At 35.6% G+C, this 20402-nt stretch overlaps 1 protein-coding gene across 1 annotated transcript in view; it reads right to left on the reverse strand.

Annotated features, from left to right (window-relative positions):
* Positions 1 to 16750, reverse strand: part of LOC143225077 (protein FMC1 homolog) — a 59863-nt gene extending 43113 nt beyond the window's left edge. Inside the window, exon 1 of the mRNA XM_076453797.1 lies at positions 16452 to 16750. Within this exon, the coding sequence (XP_076309912.1) occupies positions 16452 to 16517 (66 nt within the window). The 5' untranslated portion in view covers positions 16518 to 16750. The remainder of the gene's footprint in view (positions 1 to 16451) is intronic.
* Positions 16751 to 20402: the final 3652 nt, after the last annotated feature.

The raw sequence follows: 20402 nt of genomic DNA on the forward strand, positions 1-20402 counted from the left end.
CTTCTTTGTTTATTGATTACAGTGCCTCAATTTTCATTTCTTGTGTACATCTGTGATATTATTCTGTTGTTTTATATGTACTATTGTTATTTTTATATGTACCATTGTTATTTTGTTACTTATGTATTTCATATTTCATTTATTCTATTGTTTTAGGCTTTGTTCAGACAAATATTAAGTATGGTACTGTGAACTATTTGTACAGATTCTGTTCAGACAAATATTAAGTACGGTACTGTGAACTATTTGTACAGATTCTGTTCAGACAAATATTAAGTACGATACTGTGAACTATTTGTACAGATTCTGTTCAGACAAATATTAAATGCGGTACTGTGAACTATTTGTACAGATTCTGTTCAGACAAATATTAATGCACGGTACTGTGAACTATTTGTACAGATTCTGTTCAGACAAATATTAAGTACGGTACTGTGAACTATTTGTACAGATTCTGTCCAGACAAATATTAAGTACGGTACTGTGAACTATTTGTACAGATTCTGTTCAGACAAATATTAAGTACGGTACTGTGAACTATTTGTACAGATTCTGTTCAGACAAATATTAAGTACGGTACTGTGAACTATTTGTACAGATTCTGTTCAGACAAATATTAAGTACGGTACTGTGAACTATTTGTACAGATTCTGTCCAGACAAATATTAAGAATGCGGTACTGTGAACTATTTGTACAGATTCTGTCCAGACAAATATTAGGCACGGTACTGTGAACTATTTGTACAGATTCTGTTCAGACAAATATTAAGTACGGTACTGTGAACTATTTGTACAGATTCTGTCCAGACAAATATTAAGTACGGTACTGTGAACTATTTGTACAGATTCTGTCCAGACAAATATTAAATGCGGTACTGTGAACTATTTGTACAGATTCTGTTCAGACAAATATTAAGTACGGTACTGTGAACTATTTGTACAGATTCTGTTCAGACAAATATTAAGTACGGTGTGAACTAATTTACTTCCTGCACAAACACATTTACACATGATTTTGCTTGTGTTTTATTTTATAAAAATTACTCCACTAACAGGTATCTAATCCAGTATTACTACTTTTATTTCCTACAGCCTTTAAAAATAAACATATCACAAAAAAATGCACCATAATATTATTTAATATTATTTACTAAAACAACTGCAATTATGAAAACTTGTATATATATATTTAAGTTAGAAGTGAGGCATAATAGACATATCAGGTTAACATCACTTTCTCAAAATTGTATTTGCATGTATTCCAGTTGAATTACTTTCATTAACACACACTGGTACAAGTTTAAGATTTATGAATTATATATGCATATAAATATTGTAAAATTAACTTAATCATAAATTTATATAATGTTAAGGATACATTAATTATTTCAGACATCACAATATGTTGTAGTGTCTTAGCAGATACTATTTAGGACTTTCACCTAGTATATAGCTTATAAGAAGAATTTGTGTAGTAAATCAAAATTTGGCCACACGCATCTGTAACTAATACAACTAGTCTTAAGGTCATTGTACTTGATGACCTTTAGTTATTGTGAGTGAGCTCTGTTTTTTTCACTGTTAATTAGTATATTGATTAACACCAATATAGGCATGTGTTTAAGACTCGTGATGAAGCAAATTAACATATACATTAAATTTTTACCTACATTAAATTTTTACCTACATTTTTATTTCCTTATTAAAAGTATTTTAATGTAGAGAAAAGTTTATGTATAATTCTACATATCAATATAGAAATAGTTTTACAACCTGGAATGAATGATGGTTTCCAATCAATTTTTCTCTGTTTAAACAATGTATATATTTAACAAAATAGATTTATATACTCCTGCATGAGTTTTGTTTTTGCAGTTTCAAACATGCTTATAATACAATAAGAAAAAAAAATTGCAAGGTTTGGGATTTTAAATGCGACATGTATGTACCAATTAAACAGTTTAACTCTTAAACAGTGAGAATGTTATAGGTAGCAGTATCAATTGATGATGGGTGCCTTTTAAGGGCTAAAACATCCAGATTATACATCATTTGTGGGCTATTTATTTTTATACCACCTCAATAAAAAATACTGCTGACTACAATTTTTACACTTTTTTCACATAATGTTTTAGACTTCATTCTGATCTAATGTACTTGAATTAAAAACAAATTCCTTTGTGCTTCTGATCTAGCTTTGCATTAATGGTTAATTATACACTTAGAAGTGATTGTTTAAGAAACTGGGAATAAACAAATTAATAGGAAAACTTGAGTAAAAACAAAATTCAAATAATTTAGAGCATAAGAAGTTAAATCTGTCCAATTTAAAGATAAGCATAGCTGATACTACTCTAATGTGAGGCTATAAGTCAAACCTTAAATACAAATGGTTTGATTGATTGATTTAGTGTTTTATGGCACAAAGCAGCAAGGTTATCTGCGCCAGAAATTCGGTAAAAAATAAATAAATAAATGTAGTAATAGACATAAATGGAAATGAAGGTAAAACAAAAAAGTATAAAACCAATGTTGACACCTAGTCTACAATGTTAAGATAGAAGGCAGAGTATAAGAAGTTGTAAGGTATTTACTCCAGCAAAATGGTAATGATCATAACCCGCCAGGAAGACTAACAGGTAAATTCAAGAACCACCGTCAGTCACCTGAAGTTGGTCTTTCCAGTCCTGGTTCCGGGTTATGAGTCAATATGGCCAGTACTAAAAAGTAAAGTAGTAAAAGTGTGAAATGATATGCAGCAAAAGTATAATAACAACTTCGCCAGGACGACTAACAAGTAGTTCAAACGGATAGTTCAAACAGTAGCGTTAGTCACCTGAAGTTGGCCTTTCCAGTCCTGGTGTCGAGTTATTTAATGTTCTGGCCATTGTCCAATATCAAATTGAAGGAGAGAGATTAAAACTGTAAAAAAGGAACCACAATTAAAAAGGTGTAATGAATAAATATGCAACACTTAAATGAGATTAAAAAGATTAATGGCCATTAAAAAATTAAAAACATTATCAAGGTGAACAGAGTCACCATCACCAATAACTCTGTCCAATGTTACAGACTGACCCTGGGAAAAATATGTTTAAAATATTGCCGTCGTTGAGAATTGTAACGATGGCAAGAAAGTAAAACGTGGCTGATAGTGATTTGAGTGTTACACAAACTACAGATCGGTGCATCAGTTCCAGATAAAAGAAAATGATGAGTTAAAAAACTGTGACCAATGTGTAGCCTAGTGAGAACAACTTCCTCCTTCCAAACTTTACGGAAGCTAGATGACTAAGTCCAATTTCGGGTTTGATTTGAAAAAGTTTGTTGTCACGTTGCTCACTCCAAGTGGACTGCCAGCTGGCACGGGCCGAGCCTTGAAGACAACACCACAGTCCATGTGCGGAATAGGCATAGGAGTGATGGTGCTGAAGCAGACATATTTAGCTGCCATGTCTGCAAGCTCGTTCCATAAATACCAACATGGCTTGGTATCCAGAAAACTGGATTGAAGTAGCTGCTAATGAGAAATGGGCCAGTCGGTTTCGAATATCAGCGAGAATAGGATGTGAGCTAACGTGTAGTGATTCCAAGGCAAGTATAGAACTAAGCGAATCAGCATAAATAGTGCAGTTGGAGTACTGCTCAGCTGCAATATGATCCAGTGCAAGAGATATGGCATACAGTTCAGCAGTGAACACAGAAGCTGTAGAAGGGATTCTGCGTGCAACTACTGACCCATAGCGAACCATAGCAGAGCCCACTGAATTACCTGATTTGGAACCATCTGTATAAATGGGAACTGAATGATTGTTAGAAAGATATTCATTGAATAAAAGACGGTACTTCCAATCTGGAGTATCTGCCTTTTTTAGGTGACTGAAAGAAAGTCACATTTGGGGGCTGTAATAAGCCATGGTGGGATGGGCCAACCTGTAAAATCTGCAATGTTATCCAAGGACAGACCCAATTCATCCAATTGTGCCCGGATGCGAAGGCCAAACGGAGCAATGACAGATCGTCTGTTCTGAAAAAGTACTGCCCACAGAGGAAGGAAAACACATTCCCAGGTGGGATGTTTTGGTAAGGAATGAAGTTTCGAAGTATATTGTAAAGATAGTTGCAAACGGCGAAGATGTAGAGAAGGTTCATGAGATTCAATGTATATACTTTGAACTGGAGAGTGCGGAAAGCCCCAGTGCAGAGTCAAAGTCCTTGGTGATGAATGGGGTCCAGCATCTTTAAGGCCGAGGGTCTGGCAGAGCCATAGACCATTGATCCATAATTGAGTTTCGATCTAATAAGAGCACGATATACCTTTAACATTGAACAGCGATCTGCCCCAACTGGTAGAAGAGAGAACACGGAGAATGTTCAGTGCTCTTGTGCATTTGACCAAGCTGCTTTAAGTGTGGTATAAAGGTCAGTTTACGATCAAAGATAAGCCCCAAGAACTTGGTCTCGGGACCACTGGCAGCAAAACTTCACCGATATGAAGTTCAGGATCAGGGTGAATACCCCTCGGCGGCAAAAGTGCATGCATACAGTTTTGGAGAGAGAGAAATTAAAGCCGTTCGCAAGAGTCCACTTCTGTACACAATTGAGGGCGGTTTGTAGTTGCCGCTCAATATATTTCATGTTTGATGACTGACATGAGATGTGAAAGTCATCGACATACAGCCCATTCGCAACAGTGAGAGGGAGTTGTTCAGTGATGGCATTTATCTTTATACTGAAGAGTGTAACAATCAATACACAGCCTTGAGGGACTCCAAGTTCCTGTACAAAAGAACGGGAAAGTGTCGAACCCACACGAACTTGGAATCTCCTGTCCATTAAAAAATTTTTAATAAACATGGGTAGATGGCCACGTAACCCATATGTATGGAGGTCTCTCAAAACGCCATACCTCCATGTTGTGTCGTAAACCTTCTCTATGTCAAAGAATATTGATACAAGATGTTGGTGGTTGAGAAAGGCTTCTCTGATAGATGTTTCAAGACAATTAGGTGGTCTGTGGTGGAGTGCTGTCGGCGGAACCCACACTGGGTGGGCGAGAGGAGGTTGTTTGATTCAAGGAACCAAACAAGATGAGCATTAACCATCCTTTCTAACGTCTTACAGAGACAGCTCGTCAAAGCAATTGGATGGTAGTTTGAAGGAATCTTGGGATTTTTCCCTGGCTTAGAGAAAGGTAAAATAATAGCCTGGTGCCAGGCATCAGGAAAAACATTCTCCTGCCAGATCCAGTTGAAAACAATCAGAAGGACATCAAGAGAAGCAGGAGATAGATGGTGCAGCATGTCATAATGAATATCATCAGGTCCAACAGACGTACTGGCAGACCGATGAAGGGCCATTTTTAGTTCCACCAGGGTAAAGGGACCATTATAGTCAAAGAAACAGTCAGTTCAAAAGGAAAGAGGTGATCGCTCTGCCCGAGTCTTGATGGCCAGGAAGGTGGAGGAACAAGCAGAAGTGCTAGATACCCGGCAAAAGCTTTCACCTAGAGTGTTAGCGATGTTCCAAACATCAGTCACCTCCTGACCATCAGAGAGTAGGATCGAGAGGGGGACAGAATTGTAGTGCCCATTAACGTTTTGAATCCTGTCCCATATGATCTTGGAACTGGTGGTAGAAGATATGCTGGTTGTGAACTTAATCCAAGATTCCTTCTGGCTTTGACGTCTTACCCACCTAGCATGTGCACGGGCCCGTTGGAAAGCAACCCTGTTTGAAAGTGTGGGATATCTACGAAAAGTATCCCAGGCCCGCTTTTGAGCCTTACATGCTAAGTGGCAAGCAGGATTCCACCACGGACGAGGATATCCTGGAAAGCGTGTCAGGTTTTAGGAATACACTGAGCAGCTGCATGTGTAATACAGTCAGTTACCGCTGCTACACAGTCGTCTATTGATGGCTGATTTACGATGGCAAGATCAAGTTCTGTGAAAGCAGTGAAAGTGGACCAGTCTGCCTGATCCAGCTTCCACGGGGACGCGCGGGTAGGGTGGCATCGACCACGGCCAGTCTCTCTCAAAGGATGGGAAAATGATCACTGCCTAGTGGATTATTGTCAACCCTCCATGAAAAATGGGAGAATAATGAAGGGGAGCAAACTGAGAGATCAATAGCGGTAAGGACTGACTAGGTGCATGAAAGTAAGTGGAAGAACCAGTATTGAAAGAGAAAGATTGTGATCAGAGAGCATTCGCTCTACAGATCGGCCCCTCCCATCAATAATAGCACTTCCCAGAGGGGATGATGTCCATTGAAATCCCCTAGGATTAGAAATGGAGATGGCAATTGTTCAATGAGAGCATCAAGATCTGATTGATCATATGTCTCTCCAGGGGACAGGTACAGAGAACAAACAGTGATGGTATGACCCAAGGAAACACGGATGGCTACAGCCTCCAAGGGTGTGTTGAGTGACAAAGACAGGGTGGGCGCGTGTTGATCAACCAACAGTGCCACCCTCCATGTACTCGACCATCACACAACCTGTCATTTCTGTACAGAGAAAACTGTCCGAATGGAGACAGTATCAGCAGTTTTGAGAAATGTTTCTTGTAAAGAAAGACAAACAGGATGGTAGGAAGCAATCAGCATTTTGATATCATCCAGATTAGAACGTAAACCTCGACAGTTCCATTGTATCAAGGTGGCCATTTTTAAGAACAGGTAGGTGAAGTGGCTGGAGAACCCTTCAGTTTACGACCACGTCTTTTTTCTTTACTGTCTTTAGTCGGAGGAGGTCTATCAACCTCCATGGATCCTGCTCTGGGTCGGGTGGGCAGGTTTTGTTGTGTAAGGGAATCCAGTGACTGAGGATGCGAACGAATAATTGTTTTGTCTCTTGTGGTGGGAGAAAAAGATGTATCAGAAGAAATGCCTGTATTTGAAACTGAAGGACGTGGATCTTGAGGTATGTTGGAAGGTATGGGAGGAACAGAGATGGGTGTGGAAGACGATTCATCAACCTTTTTAACCACGGAGGTCAAAAGGCTTTTTATTTGTTTTGAAAATGATTCTCTTAGAGGCACAGAGAGATCTGTCTGCACTCTTACAGTAGTTGTGGAATGAAGTGCAGCAGCATATGTCCGAGATGGAGTTGTGGACAGCAATTTCTGAGCCTCAGGATAACTAATGTTATGTGTCGTTTTCAACGCTGCACCTCTTTTTCCTCCAACCATTTTGGGCAAGAATGAAAGTAAGAGGGTTGAGAACCATTGCAGTTTACGCAATGTAGGTTCATGTCACAGTCATAGGCATCGTGGTCCTTGCCTCCACAACGAGCATGTGTCAGGGAACCACGACAAGATGTCTTTGAGTGGCCGAATCTCTGACATTGGAAACATCGAATGCCAGGGTTTCGTGAGCACTATACCCAAACACCAGCATCAGGCACAATGTCCACAACACCCGTTAAGAACTTCCAACACTGGTACTTGGTTGACTCTAGCCCAAGTGGATCAGCCGATTGACCCAAGGGGGGCCACCCAAAGGCTGCCCGTCTACAGGGTCGAGGCCAAAGTGATGTGTTAGGGTTGGACCCCTCAACCACCAGGATCCTCTCCTCCCCTTCACGGGTCGCCACGCACGGCAAACACGTGGGTGGATGTTTAGATCCCAGTGAAGGTAACCAGATAGAACAGAACCTTCCCTGGGAGGTCCCCTCACCACGTACAGGAATCCACACCGAGGGGGAAATACAAATGGAAGAATAATATAATTGCAATTATGGAATATGTTAAATTTGGCAAACAATGATAATTGGGATTATTTATGTAGTCTATGGTATGAAATATTTAACGGTGAGAAGCTTTTTTAAAAGAAGTTGTGGCTCTTTATATTACGGATTAGCTAAAGACTGTTAAGAATGAAGACAAAAATAGAGTCAAGAAGTTACAATCTAGAAGGGTTATAATTAGTGATTTTAATGGTAATTTACAAGGGTTGTTATTAGTGATTTAATGGTAAATTACAAGGGTTATAGTCACAGGTTTTGATGGTACAGATTTTTATTAAGTGCAATTGTAGACCACCTGAACATAAAATTGATATCAATGAGAAAGTGTATATACTGAGTTCAGGGATATTACTAATAGGATACTGATACAATAATCATAGAGTCAAGCACGGAATGAAAAGAAGTTTTATGAAGTAACACAGTGGTTTTTCTATACCAGATTGGTTCTACATGCCAAGTAGAAAGAATGCAGTTACAATATTTTAAATGGGAAAACATTTAGCAAAGAGTAATAAGAGCATAATTAGATTTTGTTACATGATGAGATAAGAAAACAGGAAAAATTTTAATTACTAGTTAAAAAAAACAAAAAACACTTCTGATGTAACGAGATAAGATTTATCATTAGTGAGCTGTTATAATATGCTTTTAATTCAAGATGGGTATTTTCCTAAGTAAAAGAAGATAACAGAGAATATCAAACTGAGATCATGAATGAGAAAACTGGAAAGAAATACTTGAAAGTTTATGAATGTTAAACAGATAGATGATGGAAGGTTTACAGAGCTACAGAAAAGTTAAGGAGTTTGGTTACAAATAAATAGTCAAAAACAAACTTGTAAGAAACAGATGGCTGGTAATGTTTCAGCAAATAATAAGAATTTTCTTTAATGTTTAAAGAATAGCAAAATATTAAAATGGTGACAAGACCCCAATAAAAGATGCTGATGTCAAATGTTATTGAAAACTGGAGCTTGAGTTGAGGGAGAGCAAACTGGAGTACTGTTCCTGTTGTAACAAACTGTTGTAAAAATGCTCCTGCCATAGAATGTCCAAGGATGTACATAAATTTAAAGATAAGTTATTACAATATCTCCAATTCATATAATTTATATAGGCCTACTTTGTGACATGTCATTCTACACTTGAGTTAGTTTTCTGTGTCAACATAAATTGTTTCTCAAAAATATGGAAAACCATAGCTTTAGTTTTCCAAACCAAGGTTTTACAAATGTACTAGTTCTAAAAGTCTCAGAGTTTTAAGAGCAGAAATTAACAAGAATTTGTACAACACAGAACATTGAGAAAACCAAAGATTGCTTGTATTTGAACATTCGATGGTGATTCCTTTTACAATTTTGAAGTCAAGATGTCTAGTGATAGGCTATATACTGTATTTTGTGTTCCCCCCCCAGTGAAAGAACCAGAATAAACAGGGCATGCTCCAACAGGAAATTATCATATATCTTCTTCAGAGAATATCACTGGTTCGTTCCTGAAAATTAACACAGCCCACCACTGGTGTATTGGAACTGAATACTACACTTTATAGCACTATATGAAGTTCATATAAATCAGACACTAACTTTAACAGCCAACTGTTCTCTAAGTTGTGTAAAGTGTTAGTTGTGCACTTATGGTTTGAAAAAAATGAGTAATACAGGCTACCAAACAGATGATGCATATTTTTTAAATTCAAACAGAACTCATGATATTAATGCTTTCAATACATGAAGATGGTGTATAAAACATTAGAACAGGGATCTTCCAGGCCATTTGCCAAACCTGCTAAGGGTCAGACAAGAAATACTCCTTTATGTTGGTGTAATGTATGACCCATTCAATGTGAATATATTCCAAAGTTAGTAGTGGCCAACTTCTACAATGTCAGTGTGTATGAACTCTCCAAACAAGAACTGGGAAAGGGTTCTTAATGATAGAAAAGTGATATTACTGGATGATAAAATAATTGGTGTTCCAATGTGGAAATTGAATCTGGTTATGACATGTGTCAGCAGCATGGAAGCAACTTTAATCTGGCTGAATTTTTCAGGACCTGACCTGATGCTCTGATAAGTTGGTTCACTACCATAAAACTTACAGCAGACACAAAAGTTGTCCAAAGCATGTGGAACATGTCATTTAGCTGCATCTACATATTACAGATTAGCCTTTAGTGCACTTACTTAACTAGAAGTCCGAGACCAATGAGCCCAAGTAGAATAAGGATGCATTTCAAGTCATGCTAATGTACCAGACAATGGAGAAAGAGATGAAGATACTCATTGTGGTTTGTAATGAAACAAATGAAAGAAACTCAAGATAGAGTTACAGCCAGTTTTGAACATGGGCCACTGACATTAACTTTCTCTTTTGATATTCAAGGGGTCTGATGACAGAAAGGGTGTAGCAGTCCATGCTTTCTGAGACACTGTATTTGAGTTGTATTGTGTGGTTACAGTAACACTTGATTAACAGCTAGGATGATCATTAGGTCAAGCATTCTTCATTTGCAAGCTTTCAAGTGATGCAGTATGCACTATATTGTGTGATTTCCACTTGATAATCCAGTTAGAACAGATACTGTTTGTCTAATAAACCAGTGACTGAACTATTACTTTCTGAGTTATCTGTTGGTACTAATAAGTTATGGAGATACTTTATTGTAATACTGCCATTCATTTTGTAAAGTATTGTTTCATAAAAAGTAATGCCTGAAAGGATCACAAAGGTAGTAGAGTATGACAGAATGTATGGACTACATTTGTGATATCAATCACTGGACGGGCATTAAAACCATTGTCCTTAAACCAAAGATAAAATTTTCTGACCTTTCAAGAAAACCATTCTGGTAATCTGGAGGAATGAGGAGAACTATTTGTAAGATGCTACCCATACTTGGTAGGTTTGCCTGTATTTATATGAAAAGTATGCCACTTCTGCAAGTTATGACAAAGTTGTATTTCATCTGAATGTATATTGAACTATAGTAGTAACATTTAAAGTTTTATTCCTGGCTGAGACTTTCAGTTAACAAATATTTGTTCATGTGGTTTTTACTAGCAGCTATTTCACAAAGCCTGAAATATAAATGGAGTTTGACAGCTTGCAGTTGATGCTACTGTTGGTACCAAGTGTACCTTCTGAGAGTAACCTGAACATTAATAAAGTGATTCATGTGGTAGCTGGAGGTGGTTTGTATAAACTTCTAGTAGTTCTTGAGAACATGTAATGGTAGTATACATACACAGCAATATATGCATATAAATAAACATAGGAATGTTGTATTATATAACACAAATGAATCAAATACACAAAGAATGATATCAACAAGGAAATGGAGACAAAGGATTTCATCTTAATGTTAACAATTGAGGAATATTCATTATATGACCTGGAGAAAGTTATTGGGAAATGCTGCAGTGTACCTGTTATGACCTGGAGAAAGTTATTGGGAAATGCTGCAGTGTACCTATTATGACCTGGAGAAAGTTATTGGGAAATGCTGCAGTGTACCTCTTGTGACCTGGAGAAAGTTATTGGGAAATGCTGCAGTGTACCTGTTGTGACCTGGAGAAAGTTATTGGGAAATGCTGCAGTGTACCTGTTGTGACCTGGAGAAAGTTATTGGGAAATGCTGCAGTGTACCTGTTGTGACCTGGAGAAAGTTATTGGGAAATGCTGCAGTGCACCTGTTGTGACCTGGAGAAAGTTGTTGAGAAATGCTGCAGTGCACCTGTTGTGAACTGGAGAAAGTTATTGAGAAATGCTTCAGTGTACCTGCTGTGACCTGGATAAAGTCATTGGGAAATGCTGCAGTGTACCTGTTATGACCTCGAGAAAGTCATTGGGAAATGCTGCAGTGTACTTGTTGTGACCTGGAGAAAGTTATTGGGAAATGCTGCAGTGTACTTGTTGTGACCTGGAGAAAGTTATTGGGAAATGCTGCAGTATACCTGTTATGACCTGGAGAAAGTTATTGGGAAATGCTGCAGTGTACTTGTTGTGACCTGGAGAAAGTTATTGAGAAATGCTGCAGTGTACTTGTTGTGACCTGGAGAAAGTCATTGGGAAATTCTGCAGTGTACCTGTTGTGACTTGAGGAACATCATTGGGAAATGCTGCAGTGTACCTGTTATGACCTGGGGAAAGTCATTGGGAAATGCTGCAGTGTACCTGTTATGACATGGAGAAAGTTATTGGGAAATGCTGCAGTGTACCTGTTATTTTCATTAATACTAGTACAAACAAATTCCTATTTTGTTGTTGAAATGATTTGTAACTAATGTATTTTGATAAAAGAGATAAAAGTACTAATGAAACTCATACTGTGACTGAGACAGAGAGAGGGATGAAGGTTTATCTGGGTTTTTAAATAATACAAATTTACCTAGTGGTATAATAGTTTTGCTTGTTTTTCTGTTAAAGAAAGCTAGAAATGATATGTTGACTGGATGGAGTTGAAATATTCATGAGTAGTGAAATATTACTGCAAATAAAATTCATAGCCATAACTTAGATATTATTACTATTTTACTCAATATGGAGTTTTTTAGTTTGTTTTACGTCCCTGTATAGTAATCTAAATTAATTTTGGTATATTAATAATGTTATGACATTTTATCAAATGAATGAAGTGTTTAATGATTGTATAAACATGTTGAAAGGTATAGCCAATCAAAGGATACATTAGCTGTACATCAGAGATTATTTTTTTTAAAATTTTACCACTGATGAAAAAGAAGGGAAATCTTTAATATATTTTACTCAGTATTTTACTGAATGTGTTCTTAACAATCTTTGATTGCAAGATGCAGCATAAGAGCATGAAAATTCAGGTTTTTATCATACTAAGACCCAGGGGAGACAGAAAGTAACACCCATGTAGTGAAAGCTTTGTAATTCACTGCAGAAGATATTACACAATTTACAAATGCAGGACAGACTAATGTGCAAGATGGTGAGCCCATGGAAAAATACACAGTTCTTGCCAATGCATGAAACAAGGAAGAGCTTGCTATTGTTTCATTTGACTGGTTCTGTGGTATCTAAGGGCTGGACAACTCCTTCAAAGACAGAGGGTTACATCATTGCTGGACAGACTGGAATTGTTACACAAGAGAAATTGACTACATCAATTCTTATAACAACAGGAAAAGGTGAAGCCTGAACTTTATGTACCCTTACATTGCTAAGCCAAAAAAGGACTTTTCCAGCATATGGATTATCTTAGGAGCTGCTCAAGTCATTGTAAGGCAAATACAGGACAGGAAAAAAACACCACTCATGATAGGTATAACCACCATTTCTTTAATTACTCAGACATGACAAATGGCTTGTGGATCAATTATTCTATGCCCCTGACTTTTGTAAAAAGGAGACTTGGTGTTACTGAAGGGTATTTAAACTGCTGGGGCATGACCAGTCACTGCAAGGATGAAAAACTTTTATGCAGCAGTCAATGGCAAGGAACCACCAAGCAAAAACTGGAAGCAAACCCAGAGGATTGAATGTGGAACATCCTAGAAGGTCACCCAAAAACTAGATGCCACATATCAGGCAAGATAGAAGCCATCTTCAACTGAGATAATTTTATTTTTCAAATGGGGTTGTTAACCAATGGAATGTGTTGCCTTCAGATGTTGTGGAGGCAGTAAATTTAAATGAGTTTGATGTAACTCACCTTTTTTAGGCAGGTTAGTGACTGAAGATGAAAAATGGATATTTTATAAAAACTATGTGCCACAGACAATGGTTCAGTGCAGGTACACTGGCTAAAGCACAGCCCAAAATGAGCCTCCACCCTAGGAAAATCTTGTCAAGTGTTTGGAATATTGTTGGAGTGATATACTTTGAGTTGCTGCCATGCAATGTAACAATTACATCAGACTTCTATTGTCAACAGTTAGAGTGCTTGAATGTTGCACTGTAAGAAAAGAGGCCTGCTTCGATCAATTGTAAAGCACATAACATGTGTTACACCAGGATAATGCATACGCCCATACAGCAAGGATCACATCTGCAAAGATTGAAGAGCTAGACTGGAAAAAGCTTCTACATCCTCTTTATTTTCCAGACCTTGCCCCATCTGATTGTCATCTATTCCAAAGTTTGGAATAATTTAAATCAAATAATTTAAATAAGAGATTCTGGCAACCCCCAAACCCTGCACTTTATAGGGGTTGTGAAACTAAGCTTCACTTAACTTTACACAACTCGAGCACTGTTAAAAACTGTGAGATAGTTGAGCTTTTAAAGGTTATTTTTATCTTCTGTTCTTACAGGAGTATACATTAGCAATATTACCAACCCTTAGAATTCCATAACAAATAATGGAATTAACTAGAATCACGTAGACATTAAATATTTGATGACAAGTAGAAATATTCTTAGGGTTTTAAATGAGGTCACTTATCAAAGATGAAAGAAACTTGCATATTTGATTTTGACCTCATTTAAAACCCAAGTTCGCTTTTACAATATATTTTATTATATGTTAGTTGGTCTTACACTATTTTTACAGCAGAAGGTGGATCTCGTAAAAGAAGCTTTTCAAAGACATTTAATAAAATATATTGTAAAAGCAAACTTGGATTCACTATTATGGTTAGGTTATTAAAAGGATTAATCAATGTTATTTATATCCTATGAGCAATTATTACATCAATTAGCTTCACATAAAATATTCAATTAATCAAAACAACTGCCACCAATTATTAATGTCTGTGATTATTCTAACTTTCCAAATAATCAACATACTGCCATAATGATGTTTTATAATTATTTATTACTAATTCAATTAAAAAAAAAAAAACAATACACTTCAGGCAAAATAAGAAACAACTTGCATTCTTTTCTGACATGATACAGATCACTGCATCTTACAATTAAATAAAAAAAGAAATAGTCTGTAAAATATATAGAGCAGGTGGAAACCTTGCTACTAGGATAATTCCAAGATGGACAGGCTATCTTTTGGACGTACATTAAAGATCTCTTAAGCTGTTTTCTGGACAAAGATCAAGTTAAGATTGTATTATTTTTGGGGTGATTAATTTGTGTAATAAGTTGTAGTTAGAAGTAATGGATACTGGCACTTTACAAGAGTTTAAGAGGGTAACTGGTAATTTCCTGAAAAATAAATAATATGGCTGTGCAGTGACTGCCTTGAAGGACAAGATGTGCATCCTTCAATGTCCTTATGTTATATTTTCGCATGGTATGCTTCAAAGGGGATATTCTTAACTATTTGCAGAGATTTTCAACACCATATAAAACAATACAGTTCATTGTATTCTTTTTGAATTTTGGTTTGTTGCATCTAGTTTTGTGGAAAAAGTAGAGTGGAGACCAGAAATTAAATGAGCAGCAATCCTCACAATACTAGAAAGTTTTATTTTGAGCAGCAATCCTCACAATACTAGAAGCAGTTTTATCTTGAAATACATTTTTTAATTTCTTTTTTTACTGAGAAATATTAATGCATCTAGAATAATGCAAGTAAAAAATTATCAGCTCTGGGTCTTAGCTAGCTCTGGTATTAAATAAAGAAAAAACAAAAGCCACAGAAATCCAGTTAAGAATAAGAGGTTCTTAATGTATGAACTTGTTTATTTACATACACTAAGGGTAAACAAAATATTAGAATGGGGTAGGACCGTTGAGAGACAATAAATGAAGGCAAGTTATTAAGTTTTGCTTTTTTCTTTGGTTTTTACAAATGACGATTTAAGCAGTATTCCACATCTTGAACAATTGATAAATGGAAATGAGATAAAACATGATGACTGCATTAATTCTGAGATGGTTAAAAAAAAAGGAAAGTTTAAAAAACAATAAGGCTCCTTGATCAAATGTTTCCCCAGGGGTTTTAAATGAGCTTAAGAGAAAGCTTGATAACTATATGAATAGTAAGGGCTGGCTTTAATTTTTAAAAAGTTAAATTAGAGTATGGAATGACCAAGACAAATTTATATTTGTGCACATTGTTCAAAAAACAAACTAACAAAAATTACTCATTAGGGGAATTCCACACATTTTGTTAAAACAAAATTAGTGATAAAAATAATTTATTAAATTTATATTGCTGATAATCACTACAGCATGTCTCTTCTTTTACTTCAGAAGTACTCATAATGTTTAGAGGGTGTAAAATAAATCCTAAGCACATTGGTAAGGAAATCTTGTGATATATTGCAATATTAACAAACTGCTCAGTTTCATTGCCATAAAATGCTACTTTCTGGAAATATTTCTCTTCCTTGTATCTGCAACATCATATAAATATCGTCTATAACAATATAAAGTAATTGTATTATTCACACGAAAACGGTAAAACTTAAAAATAAAAAGTTAAAAGATCTTTTATAAATTATGAAATGACATGTCACTCACAAAATTACTTATGCTGCTTTATTAAAAAAAACACAATTATGTATTTAAACTAGTAAACGTAGGTTTATCTGAGTAAAGTTTCAATTTTACTGAAAACGATTCTGGAAAAGTATAATAGGAATTAAAATACTTCTAACAAATTTCACTGATATGTCCTTTATATTAAGTTGTATTCCGTTACCAAATGGTTTTCCGCAACACACACACGCACTACTTGATTTACTCTCTTGTTGAGAAAATCGATACAATTTAAAAAAAACCAAATTAAATTTCAAACTTATTCACACCACTATCTATCACTTACCGTGGATGAAGAATGTCTAATTTCATGCCCAATATTTCGTATGATGTGCAGTATTTTCAAAGACATTATGACCTACTCATATAACATAACACGCATTCAACAATGGACAAGTAATAGTAGTACTAATAAATAAGCTTCAGTCAAAGTATATCAAGTTGATTTTATACTTTGCATGAAAATTTTTGTCAATACCGTTGTAAATTTCAAGCCTCCTGTTATAAAGTAACAAAAATTTAGAAGGAGCTTAGATATATGGTTGGTTTGAGCTTTAACCCTTTCTGTTTCAGGTTTTTGTTTTTTTGTTTTTTCGTATTGAACTGAAATATTTGTTTTTTTATTTTGATTTTTGAAAGCCCATACTTATACATTAATGATATTAATTATTTTGTGATCTGTTTTTGAGTAAAACGCATTAGATAAATAAATTTTAATATCTGTATTTATACCTGACATATATTATGCAATAAAACTACATTAAAGAATATAAATAATTTTTCTGGTATTTACATAATTTGGAATGAATCCGAAAGAGACAGGAAAACAGCGTTTTTAATTTTATCTAGTGAGAAATGATTGTAATACACGATAACATGCGATAAATCCCAGCAAATAATTTAAAACAAAGCGAGAAATGGTTTGCCCGAATTAACTCTGGAAAATATTTTTAGACATGTACTGCGCCCAAGTTATCTCAATATATAAATTATATCTACAAATAATATTAAAAACTAAAAGTTATCGTACATTGCTGGTTTATTGTTTATTTTTAAATTTTGCGCGAAGCTACACGAGGGCTATCTGCCCTAGCCGTCCCTAATTTTGCAGTGTAAGATAACTATTCATAACCACCCACCGCCAACCCTTGGACTATTTTTTTACCAACGAATATTGGGAGTGACCATCACATTATAACGCCCTCTTGTTTGGTGTGACGGGGATTTTAACCTACAACGATCAGACTACGGATCGAACGCCTTAACCTACCTGGCCATGTCGGACCATTGCTGATTTAATATATTAAACTGCTGTTACACAACTGATCTGAAATATTCGCAACAGCAGTAATGTAATAATATCGAATGAAGCTTCTGTTATTATTTGTGTCAGACGATAGATTTGTGATCAAAATATATACCGTCCAGGTTGAGAGCACATAACAGTGTTACTAAAATTTATTTTAGAAATTAGCGTTAAGAACCTAAAACATGATAAAAAAATATATAAAAAGATTAATATAAATTTATATAATTGTAGTTTCAATAGGAATAACGGAACCATAAACTTACAGAAAGGTTAAAGTAATATAAAAAAAACTAAGAATATGTCCAAAGCTGTAAAGATCTGAAGTAAATAAGACAATAAATGAAGTTAAATTAAAACATACAAAGGACAAACACATTTCATTCATAAATTAGTTTGGTTGTTGTTAAATGAAGAGCTACACAATAGTCTATCTGTGGTGTGTCCATCATGGATATCGAAATTGGATTTTTAGTGCTAAATCTTTGGCCATACCGCTAAGCCGCTGGGAGTTCAATCACAGATCAAAGAACACTTACTCTAAATTAACAACTATTCTAATCTATACCAAGGTCCCTAACAAAAATTTAAAGTTACGTGCAGATTCCTATTGTTAACGAAATGAGTTTTCAACAGTGACATGCAGATAGGTTGAACAACAGGAGCAGTTGCTCAGGGCCTAGAGTCCCAAGTGCCCATCTAACAAAATCATTACCAGCTTGTATAGGTGAACTTATAAAATTGATAAGATTAATACTTTGGGAAGCAAGAGGTGGATTCACTTGAATTATAGAACCACCTCGTGAAAAGCCTACCCGTGAACAGAGCCAGAATAGCAGTCTCTAAAGACCTCTCACAGTTAACAACTAAATACCCTACCCCTCCCAGTTAAACAAACTTGAAGTAATCGGGAACATGATTTTATTTTATGTATGTTATAACTGAGGTATTGATAGAATTTGGCTGTAAGTATGAAAGGGGAAGTTATGGTGTACCATTTATTTCTCTTAGTATACTATTATATTTGTTTTGAGTTTGTTCTTTGTTTTAAGTATGTGCATATTTCACATAATGTGATCAACCAAACATTTATCCTGTTTCAAGTTGTCTTTGTTCATTTGTTGTTCTGGAACTAAGTAATAAGTGTTGCTGCCCATGGGAAGTGTTGCTTAAAGCGACCTTATGTAAGTGTGGCATTTTCAGGTTAAAAACTGATTTACTAATAAGTATTAGATACATGAGAAGATTCGATTTGCCTTGGAGATTAGAAGAGTAATTCTGAATCTGATAATTTGGTATAAATGTAAAGTCTTTATTATTAGATAAACAAAATATGTAGGGTACAGTACTTGTGTGCTTGGAAAGACAGTGACTTTTATTAGAATATATTCAATTCTGTTAGATATAAACGACTGTATAAATTCAACTGTAGGGCGATTACTAAATTTCATTAATTTTAGTAGCGACAGATTATTTCAGGTTTCTTTGGGTAATTGTGTACAAATCATATGCTGTATAGTTCCTTTGTTGTAATTGTATTTATGAATTATTGCATCAAGTTACCAGAACCTTTTAAGTTTTTCTTATTTTTTGATGGAGTATTAAAGCATCGATCTTAATATTTTACAGTGTGTAGAAATATCTAGCCCTCATTTGGGTTACTTATAAACACGCGTCAAATATGTACTTCAAGGAAGTTAGTAAGACAAAGTTAGATTGATAGAGAGAGAGAGATACATCTAGACTGTGTGATTGTGAGTTTAGTCAAAAAAGAGCGTATAGTGTCAAATTTTAAAAGGGATTATCACAGATTCTATCGTAACAGCAAAGGAAAGAAAAATTATCTTGCCAGTTGTGTTTTAAAGTAATTGAACCAGCCTATGGTCACTTTGATGAAAAAAAGACAGATATTTAAAGCTCTTCGTACAACTGTTGTAACTAACAGTTCTAATGGTGACTTTAAAGTGAAATTATCGCAAATTGTATTCTAATAACAAAGTAGAGAAAATAATTCTTTTTGTAAATTGTTCCCTAAAGTAAGTGAACAAATCAGGATGGATTGTTGACGAAAATAGACAATTATTTAAATTTCTGGATACAACTGTGATAATGAACAGTTGTATATAAATATATGTTTGATTTTTAAATATATTATTTTATAACAAGCGGTTTGTTTGTTTGTTTTGGAATTTCGCACAAAGCTACTCGAGGGCTATCTGTGCTAGCCGTCCCTAATTTAGCAGTGTAAGACTAGAGGGAAGGCAGCTAGTCATCACCACCCACCGCCAACTCTTGGGCTACTCTTTTACCAACGAAAAGTGGGATTGACCGTCACATTATAACGCCCCCACGGCTGGGAGGGCGAGGATGTTTGGCGCGATTCGGGCGCGAACCCGCAAATTACGAAGCGCACGCCTTAACGCGCTAGGCCTTATAACAAGCAGACTGTGTGTTCTTTGATTATTGTTGTAACTTATCACCAATACTGTAAAGGATTCAGCCCATCCATATTCATGCCTAAAAACCAGATAAGCTCCATAGTTTTTTACTCTTGAGATTAATTTCTGTTAAACTAAACACGACAGTAGATAACCCGATGTGGCTTTGCTATAAGAAAACACACACACTAAACACGATCATCTTGAAGTAAATCTTTATTTGATAGTTTCATAGTATAATTAAACAAGAAAGTGCGCATTAATTAAACTGGTAAGCTCAGTTTCTTTGTTCAGTAGATATTATTACCTTATGACCTTTGTTTTCTCACAGCACTGGCTAATTACTATTAAATGTAGTGAATGTCAACTGGGTCAGCAGAAACTGAGTTTCGATATCCGTGGTGAACACAGAACAAATTTCTCATTGTGTAGTTTTGTATTTAACAGCAACTAAGCCAATTTGTGGAGGAAATATATTTATCATTTATTTGTT

Source organism: Tachypleus tridentatus, chromosome 9, assembly GCF_004210375.1.
Source record: "Tachypleus tridentatus isolate NWPU-2018 chromosome 9, ASM421037v1, whole genome shotgun sequence".
Taxonomy (NCBI): domain Eukaryota; kingdom Metazoa; phylum Arthropoda; class Merostomata; order Xiphosura; family Limulidae; genus Tachypleus; species Tachypleus tridentatus.